Below are 27,898 nucleotides of genomic sequence, written 5' to 3'. Positions count from 1 at the left end.
TCGTCCTCGGATGACATTCAAGGGAAATGATGATAGGATGATTTTAGGATATACAAAAGGTGCATACAGGTGTCGGTGAATCAAAGTGAGGGAGAGGAGAGGAGAGAGGGGTCGACGGCCCGCGAGTGTCGTTCAACTCTCTTGCCTCCGTCACCGGCGCTCGCGCCAATCGGCCTTGAATCATCCTCCCGTGGATGACCGTCTACGGACGTGACGCGCACAGGGGTTCAACCACCAGACACGCTCGTTACTTCCGGTTACCGAAGGATTCCCAACTGTCCGCTGTATCGACGAATATTTACGATTTGAGGAAGTCCACTGATTTTTTTTTTGTTTCCTCAAAATTTTTTTTTTACAAATCGTGTCACTCTGCGGTCACTAAATGCGCGGAGGGATCTAGTTGCAGGTCATTCACTTGGTGAGCGAGCCAATTTAAAAATAGATATACGCACTCGGTATGTTTACGCGGGAAGAGATTCATTCGAAAATACGAGACTCTATGCTGGTAGAGAATTAATGTGAAAATTGTCGTTGATTTTCAACGAATTTTTAACATTGCACGTGACCCAAATCTGATGTGTGATCATTGCATTACTTTGAGGAACTTCTATTCTTTTTCGAGAAATTAATTTCGACTCGTATACTTTGATGACAGAAAAATTATCCATAAACTTGATAATGAAAAGTGAAAAAAATTTATGTGGGTCAAATTATTGTGTTGACATTTCGCACCAATCGTCATACAAGGAGTCAGCTATTACGATGCATTTGAAATTCTCTACTTTCGATAATCAATTATTGATTAACGAGCAATGATTTTTATTGGCGATGGAGTACTTTCAATATCCAAAGTCATAAATAAGTGGAAAGCAAACCTTATCAACTTGAGTTAATTTAATACGCTAAGAAGAAATTCGCTCTCAGTTAATTTCCCGAAGCAACTAACGTAACTAAATCGCAAAAGGTTTGAACACCCTGGACCTCCAGATCCCAAAAATAGACAGAAAAAAATCATTAATTTTGTCTTGGAATTACTTGAGCTGGAAAATCAACAGTTCTAAGTTTTTCTCATTAGTGCAGGCCTCCTATTACGGTGAGCAACTTGTAGTGTAATTTTGGCGGAAATTATTATTCTGATATTAGTAAGCAAATGTATAAGCAGAAGAAACGGGTGATATTAGATATCCCATAAATAAACCGGGAGACTGTAACCAGAGGGAAGAGCAGGAGTCGATGTAAAACAAGAAAAACATTTGTAACATCAAAGGAATAAACGGAATGGAATTATTATTCTGATATTAGTGATACATACCTGTGTATAACACCAATTTTCGGCAACTGGAGTGTTTACTTCGGGCGGCGGAGGGCTCGGGACCCGGCTCACCGCCATACTACTGCTGCTGTGCAAGTTTGAGCTGACTCGCGACGTCTGAGGCGCACAGTCGCTCACCGCAAGTCTGTAATAATACAAAACAGCAAGCCATTACTTCAATGTATTTGTTTTTTTTTCTCCAAATATACCCAGAATATCAAGAATGTAATAAACCTAATAGTTGCCACTAATGGGCTAGTTTTTTGGGTCGAGGGACGAGGGGTCATCGACTGATTCATGGAAGGAATGAAGTGAGACAGAGAAACGAAGAGTATTCACGTGCAGCCAACTACGGAACTTGGTGTATGTTAGCCCCCATCAGGTTCATCGGACCACAATATATATTTTTCATTATTGTTTTCTGTTCGAAATAATTGGACGTTCAAGTTACACTATTATTTTCCAACAATGGCGCAAAATTAAACAAAACAAATTGGAATTTTTTTATTTCAACTCGAAATGATAATGGAGCATTAAAATTCATTACGAAATGCTCCACTACCAAAAATAATTACTATCATCGTGAGAAAATAAAAATACTGAGATGGGATGTTCAACGCAATCGATTCAATTGAATAATTTAAAGGGGGGAGGGGGGAAGGGGGGGGCAACTTCAACTTGTTCGCCAAACTGCCATTATTTTTATCAAAAATTCTGGGGTGAAAGTGAAAGGGGTGGAGTATGAAAAAAAAAAATAGAATTGTCGAAGGGAGATAGGGTTGAGTTGTCCTCACGAGTGTTGGGCGGCTAGCACGCAAAGTTTTTTGCCCGTCGGAAACTACTCCGAGTGTCATGGAGAGTGCATTAGCCCCGCAGGTTCATCGGACCTGCTGGTGGGATACCTTTTTAGTTGTTGTACATGTGATGGTGCATGTGTTCACCCAGGCCGATGCCTCTACCCGTGCACTCCCTTTATTTCCTGAGTTAGTCAGCCCTTCTCACTATTTCCATTCTGTTTTTTCATCTCCTTGAAAATATTTCTATGGGATTTTTTTTTTCTTCCTTATAATGCTGGGACGGAATCGAGGAGAGACTTACAGCCGCACGTTTTCCATTTTCAAGTGAAAAATGAATCTGAGAATGTCGGAAATATGGGAATAGAGACGAGTTGGCGAAAGTCGTTTTCGGATTCGTAGAAGTATGACTTTGAAATTAATCCGCTGATTATTTGAGAAATAATGGAGAAGCGCAAGAGTTGCGAGGAGTTTCCGAGTAATTTTCTAGGTGAAATTTACCGGATTATCTAAACTCAGTAGAAAAAACAATTGGCTCATTTCGTCACTGTTGTTTAAAGTTGGAAAATTGGTAAAATTGAAACTAAATTCTCACAGTGACTTCCAACTTTCACCCACGTTCATAGAAAGTGCCCAAGCCTAATACCCTTCTTTTCCTTAGAAAATCCAGACAATTAGAAAACAGAAGAGAGAAAAAAATCCAAATAGAGATAGTTGTACTCAAACAACTGAGATTGATCGGTATTAATTAATAATAATAAGAAGAAAAAACTTTTAAAGGACGGCTTCAATCAGTGTGGAGGCGGTTTCAACTGAGTTCGGAGTTGTCCAAGGGAAAGTAGAACGGGTGAAAACGAGGAAGTCAAGTGAAAACTGCCTATAGAGCGCTTTGGAAACGCTCGTAATTATAGTGGCAGTTGAGAGTCGTGGCGCTTGCCAAATCAACCCCAGGAATAAATACATTTCTGTGCCACTTTGGTCTGGCTTGCCGACGCCTCACAAGCGCCACATTAATTGTTTAATTTTATCCACCACGAGCAATCAATTCCTCCCCACCGTCGCCCCTTTTTTCTCTCTATCTCGTGGGAAATTATTAATCCAATTCAATTGAAACCACAAGAATCGAATTAAACCCAATAACATTTTCTCTTTTACTTAATCTCCAATGAACTCTCCATGAGCATTGGCATAATTAAGGTCAGATTTGAATCAATGTGGAGCGAAGAAAACTGGTATTACCACAGTATGTGCGGGCCGATTATAATGTGATAGAATGAAAAAAAGGAAAATGAGAGAAGCAAAATTGATGAAATTCAGTTTCGCTTTCTTGGCAGATAAAAATAAACCACTCAGCTTGGTACACGAATTTTGTTATTGAATATAATCATGTTAAGAAACATTTGCATTATGACATCACAACTGAAATCGTGTTAGGCATTTGTAGGACACAATATCTGTCATTATGATAATGAGTTAATCATTGACTATGGAATGAAATTCATTCCACCTGGCATTTTCAACAAAATTATTGACTAAAACTCTCCAAAGAATATTTGAATAGATTGTTTCTAGATTGAATGTATATTGAGAGGGGCCCAATGTGCCGCAGGAAAGTCAGTACACGAACATTAGTGCGCGCGCGTGAAGTCAAGGCTAGTTGGCTTTGCCGAGCCCCGAGTTGTGATAAGACAAAGGCTAACACTCCTCAAGGGCAGGCACGAGACAGCTTCGAGCTGACACGCCACACTTGGCATTATGTTAACACTGCCGTGGCTAATTTTATCGTTTGAAGTACAAGAACAAATTTACTTGTAGACATAAATTAAAAAAAAAAGACCCTTCAATAATCCCTTAATTTGATTCTTCCATTTAATTTGAATGATTTTTTCATTTCACCTGCCCCTGGGAGTGAAAAAAAAATGGCTCGGTCGGTAACGAAAGATTAAAGCTGCACCCGGCGAGAATCAGAGGAAGATAAATCAGCGTCAGGATACGTGAGATATAAATCCTAGGCTCGAGTGCACTCGCGTGTTTCGATAGCATTCAAGAGGGAGTAATAATTTTTTTTTTATTTCCCCCGTTTGAAGAGATGCAGCAGAATATACGGTGAAATCGATTGCCATTGGATTTTAAAATGTATCTCGTTCGCCATTATTCGCAGATTAGACCGTGAGTTTATGCCGTCTACTTTCCTACAGTTTTCGCTTTCGCAGCAATAACTATACCGTGGTCTCCTTCTCACTGTATATCCCAATACCCGATCTCAGGTTGATTCTGTTGTGTGGAGAAGCCCTCCAGGTTCATTCGATAAATCAACTCTCGCCGCATATAAATCAACGGCTATTAGTCACCATTGCACGACTTACGTTGCAACTACTATCGGCATGAAAATTATAGGCCTGTGAGTGTAGGCTTTCTCTCGTTTTCGATAGATGATTATAAAAATTGAAGAGATATTATAGAAAAATTGCAACGAAATAAATGCGGCAGGTCCTATTTCTGAATTTAATGTGTCACAATTCCAATGAATGCAATCATTGTCTCTTCACTTCTAAAGAATCTAGACAAAGGAGAGTTCATAAATTCCTGAAAACTATTGCAGCTAAATGTCTCACAATCGTTGCAAAAAAAAATCGCCAATAAAACGATAAGATTTATGACTTGATAATGAACATAACAAAATGTGGCTATCTATAATTCAATGAGTCAGGACTTAAAATACAACTTATGCCTCATCCTCTCTCTCTCTCTCAGTCTGTCAGTGACTGACGATAACACAAATTCCACTGGCTTCAACTGGTACAACTGATTCAAGGAACCCGGTTTTCTCGTTATCCGCCGCCACATCCTGATGATAATAATCATCATTCTGTGCAATTCATGAATTAAAATTGTTTTCTTGCACTTTGTGCAGTTGCTATCGCACTCATAAATAATCTAAACTCAGTAATGTCTCAATTACCAACGAATGCCAATGAAGAAAAAGAATTCAACGACTCAATTTACCCAACCTGTGACAATGCCCACTTGAATTATTTCTTCGACAGTTAACAACGGAAAATATCGTCATAAATTATAACAAAATGTTGAGATATATTTTCCCGAGTTTTCCGAATAGTAAAAAACTTAAAAAATGGAATAGTTCACATGATATATGTTCGAACGATTTTTCGTACCTCGAAAGAAGGGAATGAATATTCCGAAGATAAATTTCCAAACTAAATATTCGCCAATAGTTGTAATATCAGCGGCACGATGTATAAAGGGCCTCCAGTGGTATATATCCCCCCCTCACTGCCCCTGTCGTAGGACCTCGCAAATTGGCCATGAGTCCCAAGGTCGTCCGGTATCCCACGTCCCAGGGGCAGTGGCCCCTGTACGACCGCTGGAACGAAAAGAACCAGAGAGCGACCACAAAGAGGGAACAAGGACGAGGAGTCAAGACGTGCTTTCGACCAAGGTAGAACTCTTGGCGAGCCCCTACGGGGGTTAACTCCGCGAGAAAGGGGGGAAAAAAATCAAGGAAACAAGAGGGGAAAAAAAAACTATAGAGGTTGGCAAAGAACATTCGGAACACAGCGAACGAACATTTCACCGTACGAGATATTTTTTTAAACCTTCAGTTTGAAGTTGAAACGAGGAGACATGATTGAAGACGCGTGAAACGAGTGGGATGGGGTAATAAACAGTTTTACGGCGAATAAAACGTTGCAGTGTTGTCGATTATGCAATGTTTATTTTCACTTCCGTAAAATTCCAGTTGCATCATGTCAAAATTCTACCTTTTCATCATGATTTCGTAATCAAATGATGAATAGATGAATAGTGAAGAGGCTGGGTGCGGCGTGAAGTAAATACAAGGGTTGTTTTGAATTTTCGGATATGTGCAGAAAAATGGCGGTAGTTGATGAAGAATAAAAGGGTTAACGGTTGTAGTTGGCTTGAGAGAACCATGAACGGCCCTGTACCCTTGAAACGAAGGTTAACCAAAGCCGAGGACACGCTCTACCCTTCCAGTTTGCACTCTTCTCTTTTACTCCCCCTTTTTTTTTTTTTTATTTGTTCTCCAGCGCTTTGTGCACTGGGCCTCCACTGAATGCCCTACGAGTCTGTCATTGATTAAGTTTGCAGTTACGGTGAGTTTTGAAAAATAGCAGTTGAATTTTGCATTTTATCTGCGACTGAGATTGATAAAATTGATTGGAGGCATTCAAAGTGGCATTTGTTAGCCTCTTTGTTGAATTTAAAGGGAACTTTTTCAATGGTACCTTTAAAAAACCTACGGTGTTTCTCATTTACTCTCGGTTGGTTCTTTTATTCGTGGTGAAAAAAAAAATGAAAACCAGTGTCACTAGAGTGTGTGAAGACAGAGAGACGAGAAGGTCGACGATAAATCGACAGCTGCGTCCGGCGTTGAACAAAGGACGCCCAGTTCTCCGCGAGTTTCTCAGTACAATATTTTTTTTTTCTTCCAGTTTGAGAACAACTCCGGGGGCTGAATGCCGATCGATAATGACGTTCAGTGGCTACAAGTAACGACTAAACGAAAAATCATGTTCAGAGGTCGAATTTATAGTGGAATTAAAATGTTTTCATCAATTGCGCAGTTAAATAATCGGAAAAACAATTAAATTAAATGCAGAAAATTCTTGAGCATGAGTGGAGGTGACATACTCCACGTGTTTAGTAAAAAGTATACGACTGTTAGGAAAGGGAAATAAACAACGTGACGCGAGAGTGCTGCCGACCTCGGAAATTGATGAAACGTGCGACACGTGGTTTAAGTGCGATTATAAGTGAACTTGAGAAAATGTTTATAACCCTTAACCATAAACAATTTGTATATGATAAACTGAGCCTTTAAAATAATAATGGAAAACATCATATTTTCACAATACAAAGGCTAATAAAAACAATTCTCGATGATTGAACGATGTCATTAAAAATTTTTTTCGCATAAATTCATCAACTCCCGGACATTAATCATGAATTTATCGGGAATAAATTGATCACAAGATCAAATGAGAATTGGAATGGGCAATTAACGAATGACGATTGCGGAAAAGGTACTACACACTGTCTCAGCTGTTTAACATTCATTGTTATTCCCCTCCATCACCTCTTCCTCAAACAGTCGTTCAACCAGTTGATGCTACACACACCGCCAATTTCCTACATTCTAATTCTGTTTGTGTCGCATCGATGCCAAAACTATACGTTAATTTTAATTCCCCTCCAATTTTTCAATGTCAAACCCTCGAGAATTAATAACCCCTCCAGAAAGTGCATTTACTCACATCTTATTTTCTTTTTCTTTTTCACTTTTTATCTACCCACCGGAACTAGAAAGGAGTCTTTATGACCCTCCGGTATGAATCACCAACTATTCCTTTGCCCACCGCATTGAGCAGGAAACTGAGGACAAAGTGGTCAGAAAACACAGATTCAATTCATCATTTATTCACAATTTCTTTAAAATGCATCGAGATAGCCTCGCGATTAATTCACGTGATTTGTGTTGTGCTCTGTTCTGGATGAATAAATCCGAGATAACTCTTATCTTCCACAATAAGACAAAGAAACAATGACTTTCAACAACAAATACAAAAATCCCTGTTACCCTCCCTCCCCCTCTCCCCTTTCCACAATTCAAAATGTCATCAGTTGCCTTGAAAGTATTCATCCAGCTGTCGTCAGAATGTTAAAACTTTCGAATAGAATGCACCGAATGAATACACGTCCCTCCCATACGTTTTCATAAACTCTCCTCACAAGTGGGTGCATCCTTCATAACCAAGTGATGAGGAAAAAATTGGGTGGAATGGAGCAGAGGCAGATATATAGCCTGAGGATTATATTGAGACTGATAACTTGATATTTTTCACATTTTTGTGAATGCGAATTCGAAAATAAACACTAGGGCGAGTGTTTAGTGGTTGTGGCGATGGCATCGAGGAGAAATCGAAATGGTTAAATGAGGGTTGGGGTTGAGGTGGAGGGAGGAGATGACGGCTCTAACTCTCGGGCCGTAAATAACGGGCTTGAGGTTACAAGGAGGTCGATCCGGGTTTGAATCGCGGCCGATAATAATTTTCGAAGCAATTGGAGAGCTCCAACGCCGTGGCGCACGAGCTTTAACGAGGCTACGCGGCTGGTTTTGCCTTCGTATACAACAAGCGCGTCTGCCCCCACTGAGCTGAACTCATTCGCACTCGACCTTAATTGTCACTCATGGATTTTTTTTTCTCTTCTCTCTCATTTTATCTGTCCGCTGGTCCCTAATAATTCATAAAACCGAGGACTCAATTTGGAGGTTTATTATCATATGTATCTGTGCGTTGGAAGTTATGGTACTAGCTTCAACCGATTGTATGGAGACTTGAACGTACCGCGCCAGCGCCATCCTGACATGAGACAGTCCAGCTGGTGGTGTCGTCAAGGTATCCAGATAGGCGACCAGAGTTTTGTTGTTAAATCCCACTGGACACATGCGCACGATTTGATAATGTTAATTTGTGGGTGGTCAACGAGCCTGTCATATCCACCCTATACTAACTCTAAGCACTAACGACGATTTGATCATTTACACTCAAATCCGTGATGATCAATTTCAACGGGGATTTATTTTTCTCTTCTCTTTCTCTTTGTAATTGATGATTAACTTATCACTGGCACACTCACTTGATATATTTGTGATTTTCAGCTTAAACTCACAAAACTTGACAACTAATTTTAATCCTTGGAGAATTTGTGGATGACACACGACGATTCCACGGATTAATATTTCAGTGATGATTGAACTTTGACTTTGCTGATGTTAAGTACATTTATAGAGTTTGGGAGAATAATTGTAAACTGAATAGAACAGAAAAGATGGAGTGATTTTCGTGATCTGGCGCTTGCGGTGAAGCGGCTCGGACGACTGTATGGATCACGAGTCTCGACTCCGACTCCGACCTCGGTAGTGGCACGACTGAGGCAAACGTTGAAAGCCTCACCGGTTACCCCCACTCGCCATTAGCAGTTCTAGTGATGTTGAGACGATGGCCGATTGTGTGTGGGTGATGTCGGGTGGAATCGGTTGAAATCGGCTAGCAGTGGTGGGTTGAGCTTAGCTCGGCCCTCAGTCTGCGCCCCCACCATTGCCGCGCAGTCGTGTGCGACCTCGTGGTGAGGTGAAGATATCACTGAGCATTGGATTTTCAGATGATGGAGACAGCGACGCAGGAAATGAGAAACCAACATCCCCCAAAGCGCCCTTTGTTGTGGAACTACGGTTTTTTTTAAAAGGTGGGATTAGGTTTATTTTCCCTGGGAATTGGGGGCTAAAGGTTTTCTTTTTCGTCAGGTATTGTGGGGAATATTTTCACTGGTACGATTGACAATACAACAGCATGAGAAGAGAGACATGAAAAATTCCCAACTTTCTTTCCATCTTCTTTTAATATTATTTTAAATGAGTAATTGCCCTGAATTGATAATAGTTGACTATTGAAATTGAGTAATTCATCAATTGATCTTCATTGATGTCTGATTATTTTTTATTTTGATGACAATGAACTTGCTCCACTTGATGCCGTTAAACAATTCAAGTTGCGTGTTATTATTTGCTGAAGAATTGCAGAATGAGAATAAAACAAGTGTCGTAAGTATTTTGTAATATTTGGTGATAATTTTAGTATTCTTAATGGGGTAAAGAAAACGAGTTTATTAATAAAGGACGGAAGGAGAGCGTTTGGCCCGGGGGAAAAGGTCCCCTTGACCCCCTTTAACGAGCGGCCATGGGTGTATGGGTTCAACTCAAAAAAGCTTTTTTATTCTCAGTACCTTCTACACGAAACTTGTCACCCATTTACTTTTTTTTTTGGGTTCACCACCACTCGAGGCTGCATTATTTCTTCAGTTTTGGTAAGTAATAGGCTGGGGACCTCTCACAGGCGTTAACTGGCGAGCACGTGCAGCGGCACGTGCGGGCATCGTACGTATGCGCCGGTGCACCGAAAGCGAAGGGAGACACGTACACATGCATCAATGTACTCACGAAGACAGTTTATCGTAAACAAGAAAAGTGATGGCAATGTGGAAATGGTATTATGCCCGCTCTTACCGACCGAGCCGATTAACTGGATGAGGCACTTTCCTTCTTGAATTGTTTTAAAGTTGACGATCACTTATCTGTCTTTGGATATTACTCCCTATTGAGGTGGAGGAGCTTCTGGTTTTTATTAGCAAATTGATAGCCCTTGCGGTGCATGTTTATTGCTTTAGCCGGAATAGATTGAAAAAAACTCCTGAGTTCAATAAATAATGACGGGAAACTTGATTGAGATGTGTCTTCCGATGGAGTTCGAAGATGACAACAATAATTTGACTTTCGGTTTATTTAAGATGTGTCAAAGCTTTGTAGTTTTCGAAAATCAAAATTCCGAGAATATCTTCGGATAATATACTTCGAACACGTAAAATCGTAGCTTAACATGTTAACTTCAGTGCCATTTAATCGAAGTTAAAATATAATTACACTAGTTCCATTTGTTTATTTGATTTTTATGAGAATTCTTCGAAAATTACGATTTTTTTGTAAATTTCAATTAAACGTACTGAAATGTATTGTAATAATCAAAATGATAAAAGAAAACGCACAAAATAATCATTCGGGCGTATGTTGGAGATTTATTTGCAAAACTAAAAATGTCATCTGCAATACAAGAGCGAGATTTCTCCGGTGTTTCTCATTAAACTAATGTGACTCCTCGTTACGCTTCTGACTCTTTGACCATGTACCAACGAAATAAAAAATGATTAATTTTCTCAAAGACTAACCCTTCAATGTCAACGATACATTCACATTACCATTAAAGCTAATGAGATACTGTTACTCGTCCAATTGAATTTCGAGGTCTTTCTACTTTCAAATCAAATGAATCAATCAAATACTACTTCCAAATGGCACGGAAAATGATTAACCCAAAATCCAGGCTAATCATGAAATTTCAATCACTGGCATGAATTTTTAACGACATGGGAAGAGGCTGGACTTGGAAAATTACAGATTATTTTATGAGGGTGTCAGGGTTTAGAGGTCATTTCACACTAATCCTCATTACAACAAGTTATCCCTACATTTTCACTAGTAAACCTTCAGGAAAGAAAAGGACAAGAGAAAGCGGTTCAAGAGGGGGTGGGGGTAAGGGGACTTTTACAGCGGCAGAAAACCAAAGTCTCTTCTTAAAAGCCACGGCCGTGGCTTTTAGGCCACACAGCACATACACAAATATAATTGGAGGCGTCGTTTTTTTTTTCGCAACACTTAACGACAACTCCACCGTTTTAACATCATAATGGATGGCCTTCGTTATTCGCTAAACGGTTGACCTTGCCTCCAACCCAAAGTTCTATTAACACTCTTCTCATACCCAACGGCTTTTCTTTTTTTTTTTTCTTCCAAGTATCGGGGAATAGAATAGATTTGTGCTTGAGTAAGTCACGGGGTGACATGATTAGTCTATTGGATTTTGACGCAGACGTAATTTTGTGATAGGAAATTAGGACGGATTTCTCCGGCTTAAACTTCTTCTTTTTTATTTCGACTGGAGTGAGAGACACCGGGTCACGTAACTTTCACGACTCTAGCGCCGGCTGTTCGAAATGAATTAATTCGTTGATTACGTCAGAATTTGACTCGAACTCTCGAATATAATGCACCGTAAAGGTTTTACGAATTGTCGTTTGAAAGTTCGAACATTCAGGTGGGAAGTTTTTTCGATAAAAAATAGAGGAGATAAAGTGAGGATGAGTGGACAAACGGAGCTTTGGAAGAGATGCAGGGGGGGAAGTTTACGAGTGGGGCGGGTTTTTCAAAGTACTTCGGATGGAAATGAAAATGGCTCGAGCGAACTCACGGTCCAGCTGTCGCAAGCTACATGACTCTCGTAGAAACTGGGCCGTGTAGTTTGTGAACGATGAGTAGTTCACGGTTTAACTGGAGTTTAATGTACATATCTGATAAGGAAAATTAATTAATACTTCGGAAGATATTTACAAGTACTGAGATTAAATTTATTTTATGCTTTGTAATTTCTGCAATTGTTCCAAGACATCGGTAATCAATTGCTTTTGCAATTTCTAGTACAAAAGTTCGAAATTTTTAATAATTTTTTGTGTAAAAAAATCAGGGGATTTTCGGAGTACACAATGGAATTGTGTACATCTCGTGTACGTGACTCGTCATTAAATAATTTGTAAATCACACCAGCAATTACCCCGAATTTTGTAGCTACGGGAAATTGGTATCGATACAGGGCGTAATCTTCACAATGAATTTTTAAATTCTGGATTTTATTGTTTGCGTTTCCCTTCGTATTCCCTCTCGGGTCTTTCTTATCTGTTCGCATTCCCATACCCAACCCCCTGTGGCGCATCCATCCAAGTATAAGGGAAAACCCCAGCCAGGTACAGGCGTCCCTTAACTTGCAGATATAACCATAATGCAATGAAGCAATAATACATTTTGCAATAGCCATTTACGAATTTTCCTAGAGTCTGCCACATGATTCACGTTCTTTTATTGAATTCAATTCCCAGTGCCGAAGATGTAAATGCAAATTACCAGTACACTTTTCTCTTCGATTTTCAAATCCTTTCTGCAGGCTTTGAAATAAAATTTGATTTATAATAATCGTATCATTAAGTCAAGAATTATCGACAAACGTAGACATTTCGTCGTACCCCACTTTCCATCGGTACAAATGAAAACCAAGAAAATTATTGTCCAACAGCATTTACTGATTTCCCCTTTTACGACTTGCTTGCAAAACTCGGTGAAAAAAAAATGTTAATAACTATAACAGACAGTGTATTACCTATTAATAAAATCCAGACCACAGTGACTCAAACAAAACGAGAGTTAAAAAGTACTTATACCTCTCTACACACACATTTCCGTCGTTTCTGAGGAGGGTTACATTACGAGTAAACGTTAATAAATATATACAGTGACCAGGCGCCCACTATTGCGCGCACACGTGCTTTCTAAAGCCTATTTACGCCCGGTGGTTGCACCAGAGTGGCCCGAATCAAAACGTCTGGCTGAGAAAGGGTGAATGTGCCAACGGGTACCAACTGTGTTAAGCCGTCCCTTTCTTTTCAATGCAGTGCACTTTTTTATTCTGTATCTCTCTCACTGGACGTTTATAAACTCCCTTCCACATTACAAACTGCACGGCATATTGCTGTAATGCTGTTGTGTCTGTGTCGAGATCATTGCTTTAAGGCGATGGAAAGGAGTCAATTGGGAATAAAAAATGTCGTGGACTGCAGTTTGGCAATAGTTCGGGGATTGACGGAGAATTGGATGCTGAGGTTGCGCGATTATTATCTGATATTTTTTTTTTCTGCAGATGGAACGATATCGACTGTTCAAAATATTTCTGTAAAATGTCATGGACTTGGATTTGATTGAAAGTGATTTCTATGAAATGTCACGAAATTTTGTCACTAAAAATTCACGATTGAGATGACTAAACAAAATTGTTAATCACCGGCGTAAAAAGAAATTCATGGAATATTCATCGAATAAAGGGGATGAACGAAAGTTGCCACGAGGCAAATGAGATGAGTGTTCGTGTACGTTTTTTGATAGTGAGGGGAGGAGATATCTCTGTGTCTGGCGTTGTGGTTTCGTGCTGGTGGCTTGCGACGAACTAATTCCAAACTACATACATGAGTGAGAGAGACAGTTGTTGGGTGTGCATGGTGGGTGGGGGATGGAGGGTGATGTGGGAGTTGAAACTGTGAGATGTGTGGAATATGTAGAAACAGATAGACTGACACGTTTCGCAGCAGTTTATTCATTTTGACTATAGTTTTTTCGACCACTTGGGATCTGGCATTTCCCCCCCTCAGTTCTGACATTGAATAAAGTGCTTTTCCGTGTGTAATTTTCGTTGAATTTGATACTCCAACAAAATAGAGAAGAATAAAAATAATAGATGAACCGGCGGATAAAGTACTGACGGTGTTGATAATTAATTTACCATGCCAATGAAAATGATCGAATGAGGTAAAAAGAGAGGGTGGGAAACAATTTGTTTGAACTCTCGTTTATAATTTTTATTTTTATTTTCGGGCATTGTTCCAATTCTAGCGCAACCGGGAAACATTGCTCCGTAGCAATAGATGGTACATGAGTGTGAGCAAGAGGGAAAGAGAACATGGGAGGTTACGTATAGGTGATTGTGTTAGGGTGAGCGAGGCAGAGAGTGGAAATGGAGGGTTCAGACGAGGTCAGGTCACGGGACGAACGGCTCTGCCATACACTGAGTACAGCTCTCTGGCTTGTGCCTGGTCGATAGCTCTCTTCTATACCTTTCTGCTCCCTCTCCTTTCTCCACCACTGTCGCTTCACCATTTGTGTATGTACAGTATTATACATTGAAACACCCTACGAATTTCCAACTGCCAACGGGGGAGATTTCTTCTCCCCTTCGTTTCTGTCTATTTTTTTTCGCAACATCTAATCGCTATAATTCCACACGAAAATTGCATAAGAATGAAAAGGTTCCTTTGTTGATTTTGTGAAAGGACAAAATTCCTCATGTCCTGCTGTTCATTGTTCATTTATTATTTCAAGTGAGGGAAATTTGATCAATTGTGGTATTAAAAATTTGGTAAATTCTGGAGTATTCTATGGAATTAGCAGATTCACGTGACGATAGAAATGATTAAATCATTCGATAATTTACGTGCAACGATTGAATCATTTTCAAATAATCTCTAGGGTCTTCCAAAATATTTATTGAATAATCGCTGAATGCAAATGTTAAATCTGTATTCATTTACCTATTTATCTTTTAGCTATCTCTTTTATCTCTATTTTTTCATGAAACAACACAAATCGCTCCCCGAAGTGATTACTCTCGTGTTTTAATAGTCCCAATTAGCTTGGTAAGCGTATTTATTTTTGTTGATAGGCGTTACAACAACCCAGACAAATTAATGGGTAAAAAGTTTTCTCTCCCGGTCAACTCGCTTCACTCTGCATGCACAGAGAGGTCAGGGGATCATTATCGGTTTCGAGTGGCCATTGCAATTATCCCGGGTGAATTATCACCACTATTTGTGGACAATAGAGAGAGCTTCTCTCTCTCTTTTGCGTTAACCATCCTGAATATTTTCCACTTCAATTTTCCAGTCAAAACGATCAATGTTGTTGGGTGAAATGGGTGAGTAAATCATCCAGAGTTAAAAATAAAACACTCAAGTAATTGATAAGTCAAATTTCAACGTTGAAAGTGCGATAAAAAAGCAAATACGATAACAAGAGCTCGAACATTAACAAATGAATCGTTTTGTTGTACAATTCAACAAAATGCTGACATTGTTGAAGAGCTGGCACAAAAACCCATAAATTCTTGGCACAGTTTGGTGTGGAGGGAACGGATAAGAGAAATAATCCATGTGACTTGTCTCTCTCTCTCTCTCTCACGAGGAAATATCAGGGCAATCGAATTTTTGTTGTCTTCGAGAGCTCGCGACTGGGATGTGCAGTTAAATGTACCCAGTATACCGGAGACAGGTGGGTGGGGATCAACGGTTGAATATTTGGGCTGGTTAAGTACATGATCTAGTCATAACGGTCACAATATAATAGGGTCAAAGTCAAGATGGAGGAGATCCGATACGGATCGCGCTCAACTCGGTCAAGGCGGAGGTACCTTGTGAGTGAATGTGCTTCATAGGACACTGAGTAGCCAATGAAACTTGGGAAATATGTCATCGGTGGACCGATGAATCTTCTTCAACTCCAAAAAGATTTTAATTCACTTGGATCCATGTTTCAAGGGGAAACGGAGTCCCTGTGTCGATAGGAACTTTAAGGATTGTCATCTGCCTTTAATTGTTAGTCGATAATTGCCTAGTTGAGTCGGGGGATTAAAAAATGTCAAAATCTCCATTCTCTCTTTCCTGGAATGTCAGTAAACCAACAATTTGATGATAATCTCTGTTTAATAATGCTGAGAGCCGAACAATCCTTAACTCCAAAAAAAAAAAAAAAACAGAAAGTTGATCCATTCTTCGACTCGAAGGGATTTTTTTCGAACGATCATTATTCACGGGGCATGTGATGACAATCTAGGAATTCTTTTTGGGGTATTAAAGGAACGTCATTAGTGAACCAACGTCCCTTGACTGACGACAGCGATTGAAAAAAAATATATTTAAAAGTTAAAAATCCTTGTACTGTCTTCAGGCCAATTTACCCCCAGAAATCGTTGTGCGTCGGGTGATGTGGCCTTCGGGAGTGCTTTTGGAGAGGAGTTTTGTCATGGGGAGCCTTCGAATTCTCCAGCATTCGAGATTTCCTTGGGGGCTCTAGCCCAACTCTCCCTTCAAGGCTCCCGGCAATGTCACGAATTTCTTTGGATATAGATTACGGTACGGTGGAGACTGTGAAAAACGGATGATGCGGGGAGTGAGGTGAAACATAGGTATAAGGTCGCGTCGCGAAGCCCTCGAGTGGAATAGCTCTTGAGTTATTGCCCTAGGGGGAGGAATCACTGATACTTCCTTCAAGTTCTTTTTTTTTTCCCGTACTTGATGTTTCTTGAACGCACCTCGAGAGTTGGTAGCGCTGGTCTATCGTGAGAATAGCTTTATTTATTTATTAAGGATATTCGAGCACATTTCATTGATTTATTTAATAATCACGAATATTAAAAATAATAATTCAGGTCGAAGGGTGATTAATGATGAACGTTCATGTTGTGTTTCGGAACCAATAGATTTGATGCTTGAAAAGAAATGAATCTATGGTGAAGTCTAGTGTATGGAACTGTAAAAGATACTCGAAGGTCCTTTAGCCTCTTTGTCCGGAGGTGAAAGCACCGGAAATCGATGGGTGTATGCAATAGTTATTAATGGGAAAGAGACAATTGCGAATAATAAATACTTGATTCTATTTACAGGGGAGCTGTGATTAATCAGTTGGCTTTTCAACGTAAAAGAAATTTAACGTCAATGGCATTTCGTTGAAGTCGCCTTTGGAGCGTAAAAATTCCAGGATTTACATTATCTTCCACTCGGCTAATGAAAATACCTATCATCCCTATCCTGTTGGGGTGGAATGCTCCACCATGCGGAAGTTCGCGTCTACACCAGATCCGACGCATTAATCGCTCCTTTCAACAAACTATTTTCGAGCAAGCCACACAATTACGTAAATATTCACGTCAAGTGAAAAGTACGAGGGGGGCTTCGATGAATTGTTGATGAGAATGGGTTCACAGGGTTCAGGGGGGGAATTTCCGGTTTGAAGACTGGGTTTGAGCCTATTTTGATGTGACACTTGAAAATGGCAATGGGAAAAATGATTCGATCGTATTACTGAGTTGCAGATTGACTTTTCAATATTTTTACTAATAATTTCAAGATCAGTTTCCTGACAGAACGGACTGTAGATTTATCACACTGCGAGGTCAGGCTTCTTGGAGAAGCATTATGATATGACTTCTCGAATTGAATTTCATACGAAAGATTACGGAGTAATGGAAAACTTTGATAATAATGCAGTCTTGTGACTTTATTATTGTGTATTCAGTATCTTGAATACTAGCGAAATTGGAGTACATTTCACTAAGACGTGGACATGAAAGTGGAAAGATAAAAGAATTGCCTTTAATTATTAACATTGCCGTAATAGCACAGTACAATTTGGGAATTTTCTAAGAATCTCCAACTACAACTTTGTCCATTTTTTCTCAGTGAAATCCTTTTCTACTTTTGCAGTGAGGCATCAGCGCTTTCATTTCAGCTCTATTTAAACTTAAATTTCCGGGCATTCAACAATTATTCTAATATTCTGAATTTGAACTTTACTTCGGACGAAACAACGTAGAACGATCTTGAAAATTATTGGAGTAGAATTTGATAAGAAAAAATAGAATCTGTACCCAGAAGGTATTCCCGTATTTCGATATCACCTCTCGATCTTTGAAATGGTGAATACTGAAGCGGAATAAATAAAGTAAGATATTGAGGAGATAAATTTTGTTGGTCGATAGATTGCGATTGTGAGAAAGCCGGAAATGTCCGAGGCCAAAGCGTATAGGAGAAGATCAGGGCGTCCTCGGGCGCTAGTTTTATTCGTCCTAACCGACCTCACAGTCTAAAATAACCATTTTCAACGCATGTAACAGTTTACCCACGCGGCGTCGTTGTATGATCATTTATACGCCCCGTATACCAAATCGTCTCTTTGGTCCCTCTCTTTTCCGTTAGGCCCGTGACGACCTCATACAGACCGGAAAGTTGTTTAAAACTTCATGAACCAGGTCAGATAACTTTGTGCCTCGTTCAACTTGGCTATATATATTTTTTTTTCCTCCATTGTTGAGTTCAATTGTTTGGGCATTAACTCACCGACGGATTGACGAAACAAAGATTGAGTTGGCCTTGGACAGCGGCTGACGCACTAGCATCATCCTCACGAGCCGCGCCCCAGACATCATCAACATCGTTGACAATAATTTTTATTTTCATCACTAAAATTTCATTGTTAAATTTCGCTCTTGACACTTGGAAAATATTTTAATGGTCAGTATTTCAACGGAGGAGTGGAAAATTGTGACGTATTTATCGGATTATTTCACAGAATATTCAGAGATTAATCGTAAAAACACAAATGGGGGGAAAATATGTTCAATGATGATTTTTATGGTCAAAATAACAACTTTTATATTCAACTTTTAAAGTTTCACTACAGTATTGTTAACTCGGGTATTGAGATCTAGAAGAAACACTCGATTGAAACGATCGATGACGCTTCCGTAGCTTGAAAAAGTCGTCTTTCTAATGGCGGAATCATTGGTGGGTTGCGCGGTTGAGAAGGAAAATGCATTCATACTGCACAGCGCGCCTATGCATTTACGTAATTCGAGGACGAGTGATGTCACACGTATCGTGCTGAGTGTGCAGTTAGAATCAATGGCTGATTAATATTGAGTAAAGAAGAAAAATGAGTTTGTGGAGTGGGAATTGGTGAAAATACGGTTAATGCATTATGAGAAAATTTGACGGGAATTCAAAATTGACAACTGAGGGACGTGGGTGAATTGCCCAGTACTTGTGGAGATTACTTAATCGGTTATGAGGTGCATTGCGTAAGCAATATGGTGGAACTGACACGTGGCGAGTGCATTAATTGGTATGAATCTGAGTATTTTCATCTTCGTCATAATTTTATTGACAATTACGAGAATTCTGTTTGCCAGGAGGATTTGTTTAATATGTAATTGATTATGATGATGAATTTCCGGCTCCAAATGCTGCCTTTCAGTCCATTTAGCCACATTATTTTCAGTGATCCATTGACAAAACTTCTCACTCGAGAAAAGAAAGTTCACGAGTGAGTCAAGGTAACTTCCCGAAAATTGGCTACATTAAAACATTTATTTCCTGTGTTTCACCGAACAATAGATGAAATTTTGTACACTTGTGCTCTTATTATACGCGACGCGAACTCTCGCTTATGTCCGCGAACCAGAAAGAATGGAGGAGAAAGCCGAGGGTGAGAGGGACTGTAAATAAAAGAAAATGAGTAACTTAAAAAAAACGAGAGGAGACAGAGACCGGGCGCGTAAGTTTCTAAGGAATACGCCGGTGGCAATCGAAACTTTTGTCGCAAATGTGTTGGAGGAGTTGGAGTTTAGAGCAACTTTTACTTGAAGAAACTGTATATACATAATTCCTACAGTTTAATCGTATTTCAGTTCTTTTGTCTTGTTACAACGCTTTCTCAGCTACTTTGAATGAAATTAAAATGGTAAAACAGACCGTAAAGTTTCGAAACACTTTGATAAATTAATTTTACCCTTGCATCTAAACAATAAATTATTTTTTCATAATTTACTGGCTTCCGAAGTAGGTTTTACCGCTTGAATTATTTTTACATCTTGATCAACATGACATGGAGAGATATTCTTTAAGAAAAATAGGTGATTTTTTAAACTGAAAACTTCATATTAATATGAAAAAAAAAATGCGCACGAACAATGGAATTTATCGAAAAAATTTCTCTCGTGATATTTGAAGGCCTCAAAATTATAAAAGAGGAAGAACCGAAAGCGTGACTCAATTAGCACAGAATGTACGAAATTTCCAAAAGCCAACTTTCGGGTGCTATTTTGCAATCCTCGTCCGATTCTCCCGTTAGATTTCAAATGGTTAGTTTTTGAATGCTAATGGTTTCGGGCAGGTTATACCCTACATTATACCGGAAGAGAAATTTGCCAATTTATTCCACGTCTCCATTGTTCCCCCCTTCAAATTCTCAAAAATACATAAATCATTGTAAAAAAAAAAGTCAGTATTAATAAGAGTGAAACTTTGAATAGAATTGAATAAACGACTGATCGTAGAAATTTTGCGATTAATTAAATGAAAACTGGAATGAAACTCCACCAATGGAAAGTGAAGCGTCTCAGGCATTGGGCGTAATGTGAAAAGTGCTGGTGGTACGTTATATATCTGACGGGTGAAAATGCTTTAGCTGTGGCGATTGCCGTTTTCGACTGGGGTTTCTGACAAGGTGAAGGGGGAGAGAGAAAAAGAGGACGAAAAAAAAGAGGAGTGGGACAGTTTGAAAGTTCCCCCCTTTGGGGAGAGCAAATACGAGGACTCTTGGTGATTTTCACTCTTGCCAATTGTGGGCGGGAGGTAATATCGAAAGTGAACCGGCTAGACTGATACACAATTGGTGGTTGATAGGATTAAAGTCGATATTTCCAACGATTGTATCATTCATTCTGGCGATGTTACAAGACGGGATAAAAATGCCGGTACACGAGCATTGTTTTGCTGCTCGTGTACGAGAGAAAAATAACGCTTATCTTGTACTTTTATTCCTTTCTTCAGGTATAATTGGAATGTACCAAAGGAAGCTGAGTAAAAGGTGACTGAGAAAACACGGAGGAGAAAAAATACGATTTCATTAAATTTTGTACCGACATGAACGTGCATAAGAATTTAATTCTCAATTCCGTCATTAATTATTTATAGTTAGAACTCATCAATGATGATTTTTCGTCTCGTGTAATAATGTTTCATTAATTATGAACTCACCGAGTTGAAGGAAACCTCGTCAAGTCTCTCATTGCCTCTTTTATTCGATTAAAAGACGAGGGGTTTGTCAAAAGGTCGTAGATATGAATATATACGGCTCATCAGGCCGTATATATCGGATAAAAAGTCATCATTGTAGGCGTCAATGGGAGAAATATGGGCGAAAGAGCCCATCCAAGATGGTTGTGCGAGCGAGATGGAGAATGATTTGGACAGCAACGGCCCTGAGCCACTTGCGACAGTAGGTCAGCTCTCTTCACCTCACTTTGCCTTGTTTTTTCGAGCCGCCATTATGCCACACTAACCCCTCCCCCACCTCCTTTACTCCTCACCCTCGACACCTCTCAAAAAGAACCGTACACACACACACTTTGATCCACATTTGTCCATGCAGGGCAGAGGTTCCTTTGTTTCATATTCAGAGAGGAAAATAAAAACCAGGGGGAGACCGAAATAAAAATTCATGCCGAGATTATTTAAGGTTTTTTCGATGTATCGGTACATGTTACGTTGTCAAAGATCATGGGAAAGCAAAACTCGTGGTACAGATGACGGTGGAGAGGAGCGAATAGAAAGTGGCGGAAGAGGACTTTCTTTTTTCTTCGGGGGTGGAAGACAAGAGGAAGAGAGAGTTGAGACTTTTTTGCTTTTAAGATTTCCCTTTGTGCAAATAATTATTTTTTTTTCGTAGACAAATTTATTCATATTTTGATTCCCATTTCATTGGAGGCGTGTGAATGAATGAATTTCCCACACTAGTTGTTGACATTTTTCAGTGACTAAAGAATGTCTGAATGAATGAAGATGTTTCAGCGCCTATTCGTAGGGAATTCGCACGAATTTTCATTTCATTAAGACGTTTTTCAGTGGATGAAGAAGATCTACAATGAACAAGTGAAATACGCACACAGGTTTTTACTGTTTGTGAAAGGAAACGAAAGAAATTAAAAAAAAAAAAATGTTCGGCATGTGTTCCAAAAATTATTCTCTTCCATCTTCTTTCATCACTTAGCCTACTTTGGATAATTTCGTGATGATATTTTTTTTTCTGAGTGCATCGATTGAACTCTCAATTGAAATAAAAAGCCAGACGATGGTAATTTCCAGATGGCCATGTGTTCCATTCGTTCCCAACACCAAGAAGAAAAGGTCTTATCGTTAACCTCGATCCTCGTGGTGGATACTAGGAGGTTAATATAACGCGGATTGTTTAGTGGTTTCTAACTGTATCACTAGGTCGTCCAGATGCATTCAGGTGGGACTGATAAGATTAGGGGATCAAAGAGCGGTGAAAAGGATGAGGGGTTATTTTATTTTATATATTTTTTTTTGAAGTTTGTGTAATCGATTTTCGGTGGGGAGAGATGGATGATTGTTGGATTTTCTGGGGATATCGATGCTTCTTTGACGTAGGGGCCTCCGGGGAGGTTTTTCCGGTGGTCCGAGGTATTTACCAAGGGACGTGGAAAGGGAATTGAGAAGCATCGTGGGTGGCAGATGCAGGCGAAGAGGGAGAATGGTAAACTCTTCGACTATTTTTCTTTTGTCCCTGACCTGACGAGAGTGATTGGTAGGGTGGCAGATGTTGGGGCTAACGTTACTTTGATCCAGGCCTTAATATCTCCAGAATACTTCCTACTGGATATTTTTCATCGATTCCCCTCAAGCAGTACCCATAAATAATCCATTTTTACAGCAAACAAAGTCGGAGAGTGATGAAACTTTGTAATTCGAAATATACTTTACCTATTATATTTCCAAACTCGCCTACTAGAGAGTTTTCGTAATCAATTTCAAGATCTGAAGGAAAAGTTATTCAATTTATTTCGAGAAGAATTTTTCAATTATATTTTCACATTGAAAGTGCCCGCATTTCAAACTTTAAAATGATAGATAATTGATCTAAATAATTACGTTTAGTGAGGAGCCATTGACAATTGAATGGAAAGTACCGTACGCCACATTATTGTAAAATTGTCACACAATTTATTCAAAAAGTAATGAATCACAATCACTTTTAACAAGTCCTCGGTCTATCATTAATAAAAATGAAAATCGGGTATATAATTTAACGATGATGAACGACAGGATTTTATCCAGTTGAAAACACCGGTTCTGAAAATTAATGATAGGGTGAAGGGAAGTGGTGGAGCGGGCTGGGTGAGTTGGTAGTTGAAGAGAATGGAAGGCACAAGGGCTGAAGGAAGTGAGGGCTTTTTTTTTTTTTTCACCAGTAGAAAGAAGATACGGGGGTGCCGAAGGGAGACGTGAGAGCCAGAACTGTCAGCTAGGGGGAAAAACGAAACCCCAGGTTATCACGAGGGGTTCGTTGTCCTGGTCAACGAGGTCCCCAGGACTACCCTCCGTACATTTCCACTTTCAAAATGGTGGCTGCCTATTGGCGGACACAAACAGGGCTCCCCAATATTTGAGGTATAATGCGGAATGGTGGAGCAAATGAGACTGAAAAAAAATATGTATTTTTTCTTCCCTTATTTCACTCTCTCTCTCTCTCCCCTCTCCATCTTTTCGTTTCTATTTTCCATGTTTTCAGAATTTAATGGGGGGATTTCTATCGAGTGAAAGTCTCCAGGAGCTCACTCGATAAAACGTTTCGTACGAGGCGGGACAAATGATATTGGATACGAAATACAGAAGGTATCTGGTGTAATGGAGGCTGATGGAGAAGGTGCAGTTTACCTTTCATTGGGGCGTGCTTTTCAACCTACCCGTGTAACTATGCCAGGGACTACTGCACGTGTATTAAAATGCTATGTATAGTGAGTTTTCAGATCGAGTAAAAGTATATGTGGAGACTGCGACGGGGCTCGGCCCAGTGTCGCTTTCACTCTGCGTTCCGAAACAGTATTGCTTATGTTGTTTTGTGTATTGTTTTCTGGTTAAGGGTGGATAATTCAAGCGCCTAAGCAATAGTTCGTGCGAAAGTCAACAACTGATGGGATTACGAAATAATGAATTTCCTCATTTTGGTGGGGTATTTGCAGTTGAATTTATTGAAATCCTAATTGATTTCATTATTTCATAACCAAAAATCGAATAAGAAAATATTTCATAATTTTTTTATTTCTCTTCTTTTAAATTCACTTCTATTCTAGATTGAAGCAGTTATATCACAATGACCAGTGGCTTTTGTTTCCCTCTATAATTACCTCAACGACCTCGTGTTGTGATTTACCCGTTGATTTGTAACAGTGTGTTCTTAACTTCATCCAGAATCACATTAACAAACAACTTACAGAAGAAATTGTGCACCCAAAGGAGTTACGAAATGAGAGATCTATAGCTCTCTGCGGTGTTGGGGGATTCGTGCCTGGGGTCTCATTTCAAGGATCAATTGCACACACAAATACAAGAGCAGTCTGTGGACGAGCGAAAGTTTTCTTTTTCCGTCTCTCCCCGCACTGAGTAATAAAAGAGCGGAAGAGGGCTCCCTGCTATCCGACCTCCCTTTCGCCCATCACCTCTCCCTTCTACCACCCTCCCGGCCCCTCACCACCTTCCGTGTACTGTACTTTCCTGCATCCGAGACCACATGAAGGTGCACCACCTCCATCAATGATACACCTCCTCCTACCCCCGCGCGCGGAAGTACAGTCTGCTGAATGCGAACAAAAGATTTATCGTTTCTCGTACGATGGGTGAACATTGAAATCACTGTATCGCTAAACCAGGCTTCACCCTGTGATCATTTTGATATCGTCAAATTTCACAGGAAGAAAGTTGAATGAGTGAACTGGAAAGAGAATTGGTGGAAATAATCGTTTTGTGAGGTGTAATCGAGCGAATATGATATATGTGATGAATATTGGATGCATCGTGTCTAATTATAAATAGAGATAGAGAAATTTAATTACTAGTTGCAAGGAAATATTTTTTTTTTCAAGAATGGAGAAAGATTTTCAATATAATGGGAATTTATTTTTCATAATTCTAGGGTAATAATTGGTTGTAGGAGATTTAGCAAAGCCAACACGTAATTTCCCTGAAGCGTTCCGTAATTTTTATCTGAAACGTGTGAAAAATTACAATCCCGTCAATTAAATTCGCCGATTAGATTTTGTAGTACATGTGCGAACTGTAGATTCCGTTATCTTTAATGATTATTTATATCCGTGTGAAAATAGAATTTTTGGAAGTTCCAGAAAATCATGACAACTTTATCGATTAATAAAAAGTTTGGAGATAAATCTTGCGATATGACCTCTCAACACATGTTCTTTTACCTTCTATTTAAAGAGACCTAGCTGTTCCCTCTATTTACTCTGTATTACAAAGTATAAAGTGTCTGTTTACACACCGGAAGTCGTTCATCAAGAGTGAAATTTAAACAGAAATTAATTCAGAAATAAACATGAAAAAAAAAATGAGGGAACAGAGACAAAGGATTGATAATTCGATTCTCTTTTTTTTTTGTTTGGATTGAAATGGGTATATGTATGCCTTTGGTGAAAATGACCTACTGTCCTTGAACAGGGGCCCCCCTCCGGTACCCTATCGAGATAAGTTTTTGCTGCGAAAGTGGGTCGTGAGACGAGAGGGACGCCAGTGAAAATAATGAAACAATGACAGGTCATTTAAAAATGAGTAGGAGGTTCTGTGCCAAAGGGATGGGCAATCCGAGTGTTTAAGTTGTGTCATTAAATTTGTTTGAAGGGAGATTGAGCTCCAAGATCAACGATTTGGAACACACGACGAATGGGTAAAGGGGGTAATGCTATGATTCACTCAACTTAATGAAGTTAATGTCTTTTTGGGGAAATTGAGCAATTCATTTTCAATTGTTTTTTAATTACAGGGTTATTTACAATATCAAAGCCGAATGTCGGAATATCCTACACCTGTTGTGAATATTTTTCAACTACTAGAAAAGCTTTGAATCAACTGACAAATTATTTGAATTTCAAACAGCCTAAATATCTTAATCGATTCAAAAGTCTCGGGCATTTTTATTTTATTTACATGTTTTTAGTGTCTGAAAAGTGTCTACAAAAAGTGCGTGAAGATCAAGCATTTATTCTAACTATATACTAGAAAATAATTGCAACTTCACGGTCCGCTAACTAGTAATTATCAAGAAAGTGACATTGAACTCGATTTGGGAGAAAGATAATCGTGATATTTAAAATTTCACTGAAAATACCCGAAAATTATAAATTTTACAGCGGTAAGCAGACAGCCAATGCTCACAATTACTTACACATTTAATAAAATTACGCTGTATTTCCAAGTAATTAAAATATCCCATTTCCACTGCATGCATAAAATTTTCCATTTACAAACATAAAATTTTCTGAAATTTTAGAGAAGAATTTTTAGCAAACAACTGCGAGGTGTTGGATTCTATACCGCAGAATTGAACTGAACACCTTGGCGTGTTAGCCTTGTGCCTCTTTTGTGGCCATTGTCGTCTGTTCTACACACTACTGTGGGTATTTTGACTAGATTCCACCGTCAATTTTGTGGTAAAAATGTTTTTGAAATGAACAAGTCATTGGGGGATAATTGAAAGACATTTTTCATTAATGATTCTGCTCACATTTTCCAAGATCTATACAGGGACTCTATTTTTTTCGGTGTGGATGGCCTAGTGGAAAGAGTACCAACGAACACAGTCCAGATCCCTTTAGGATTGGTAAGTAGTAAAAGAACTGAAGGTCATAAAGGGAAGAATTGAAAAGATAATTTTTCCCGCGGTATTATTAATTCTAAAAAATTCATATGATGAGCCTGTGACCTTATCATAATTGGGCCTTATCAGGCCACTCCCAATAAGATTTAAAAGAGCGTTACAGGCCCAATCAGTCTCTGTTCCTGAAGCCGTGTGAGAAACTCACAATAAGTCAGGTTTTCAAAATCAGAAAGTGATCGGAAACTTAACTAAATTTCCACTTGGGTGGATCTGTCCCACCTCGAAGGCATTTAATAACCCAACACGTTTACATTCTCTGTGGAAAGTTGAAGCACAAATGCACTCACGTTGGCCAGACACACCAGTGTAGAGGGTAGAGGGTGGAAATTACGGGGGAATTTCGCCCGGATGGCTTCTTCCTAGCGAGTTCGCGCGGAAATTCAGGGCTCGTAAACTCGCCTGGGGATTTAATTTTCCGGCCGGAGCTCTCCTCCAGAGTTAAACGTCGCCCGCTACTTCATTCTCTATTTTACCTCTTTCACTCTTTTACATTTAGTTTTTTATTCGGTGAGTTTCTTGAGTTTTCGAGGTACTTTTGGCTGTGAGCATGTGGAATTTCATAGATACCTCAGAAAAGTGGATAAAGTGGAAAAGATAAAATCTTGATATTTTTTAGATTTAGGGATATGCAAGAATATTTAACCCAGAACTATTATTTAGCGATTTTTTTTATTAAAAAAAATATCCGAGGTACCCGGATATCCGTGAAATAATTGAGACGTTTAAATAATTTTTTTTGCACTACAGGACCTCATTCCTCCACAAATGAATCCGTATCCAGAATGCGGTCAGGAATAAAAAAAAGCGATAATAATTTCCCAATCTTCTGAATGATTCTTTTTAAAAATTCTCTGTCATTTTGAGAGCCACGAGGGGAGTGGCACTGTGGGGTTGACGTGGGTGTGGTCCCCTCTGCGGCTACGTAACCTCGTCTCGTCGTCCTAAACTCCTTCTCGCTTCACT

At 39.3% G+C, this 27,898-nt stretch overlaps 1 protein-coding gene across 9 annotated transcripts in view; it reads right to left on the bottom strand.

The window, feature by feature from the left end:
- Positions 1–27,898, bottom strand: part of Rdx (roadkill) — a 56,100-nt gene that overhangs the window by 7,198 nt on the left and 21,004 nt on the right. For 3 of the 9 annotated variants that reach the window (XM_064134347.1, XM_064134364.1, XM_064134356.1), the window contains exon 3: positions 1,313–1,457. In XM_064134347.1, coding sequence (XP_063990417.1) covers positions 1,313–1,457 — 145 coding nt within the window. Of the gene's footprint in view, positions 1–1,312; positions 1,458–8,495; positions 9,098–18,525; positions 18,951–27,898 lie in introns of those variants that run through there. The other 6 variants (XM_064134324.1, XM_064134329.1, XM_064134316.1 and 3 more) reach the window with 5 other exon arrangements.

The sequence above is a fragment of the Diachasmimorpha longicaudata genome, chromosome 1, assembly GCF_034640455.1.
Source record: "Diachasmimorpha longicaudata isolate KC_UGA_2023 chromosome 1, iyDiaLong2, whole genome shotgun sequence".
In the NCBI taxonomy this organism is placed as follows: domain Eukaryota; kingdom Metazoa; phylum Arthropoda; class Insecta; order Hymenoptera; family Braconidae; genus Diachasmimorpha; species Diachasmimorpha longicaudata.
Note: the sequence above shows the minus strand (reverse complement) of the source record. Positions and strands in the feature narration are given on the sequence as shown.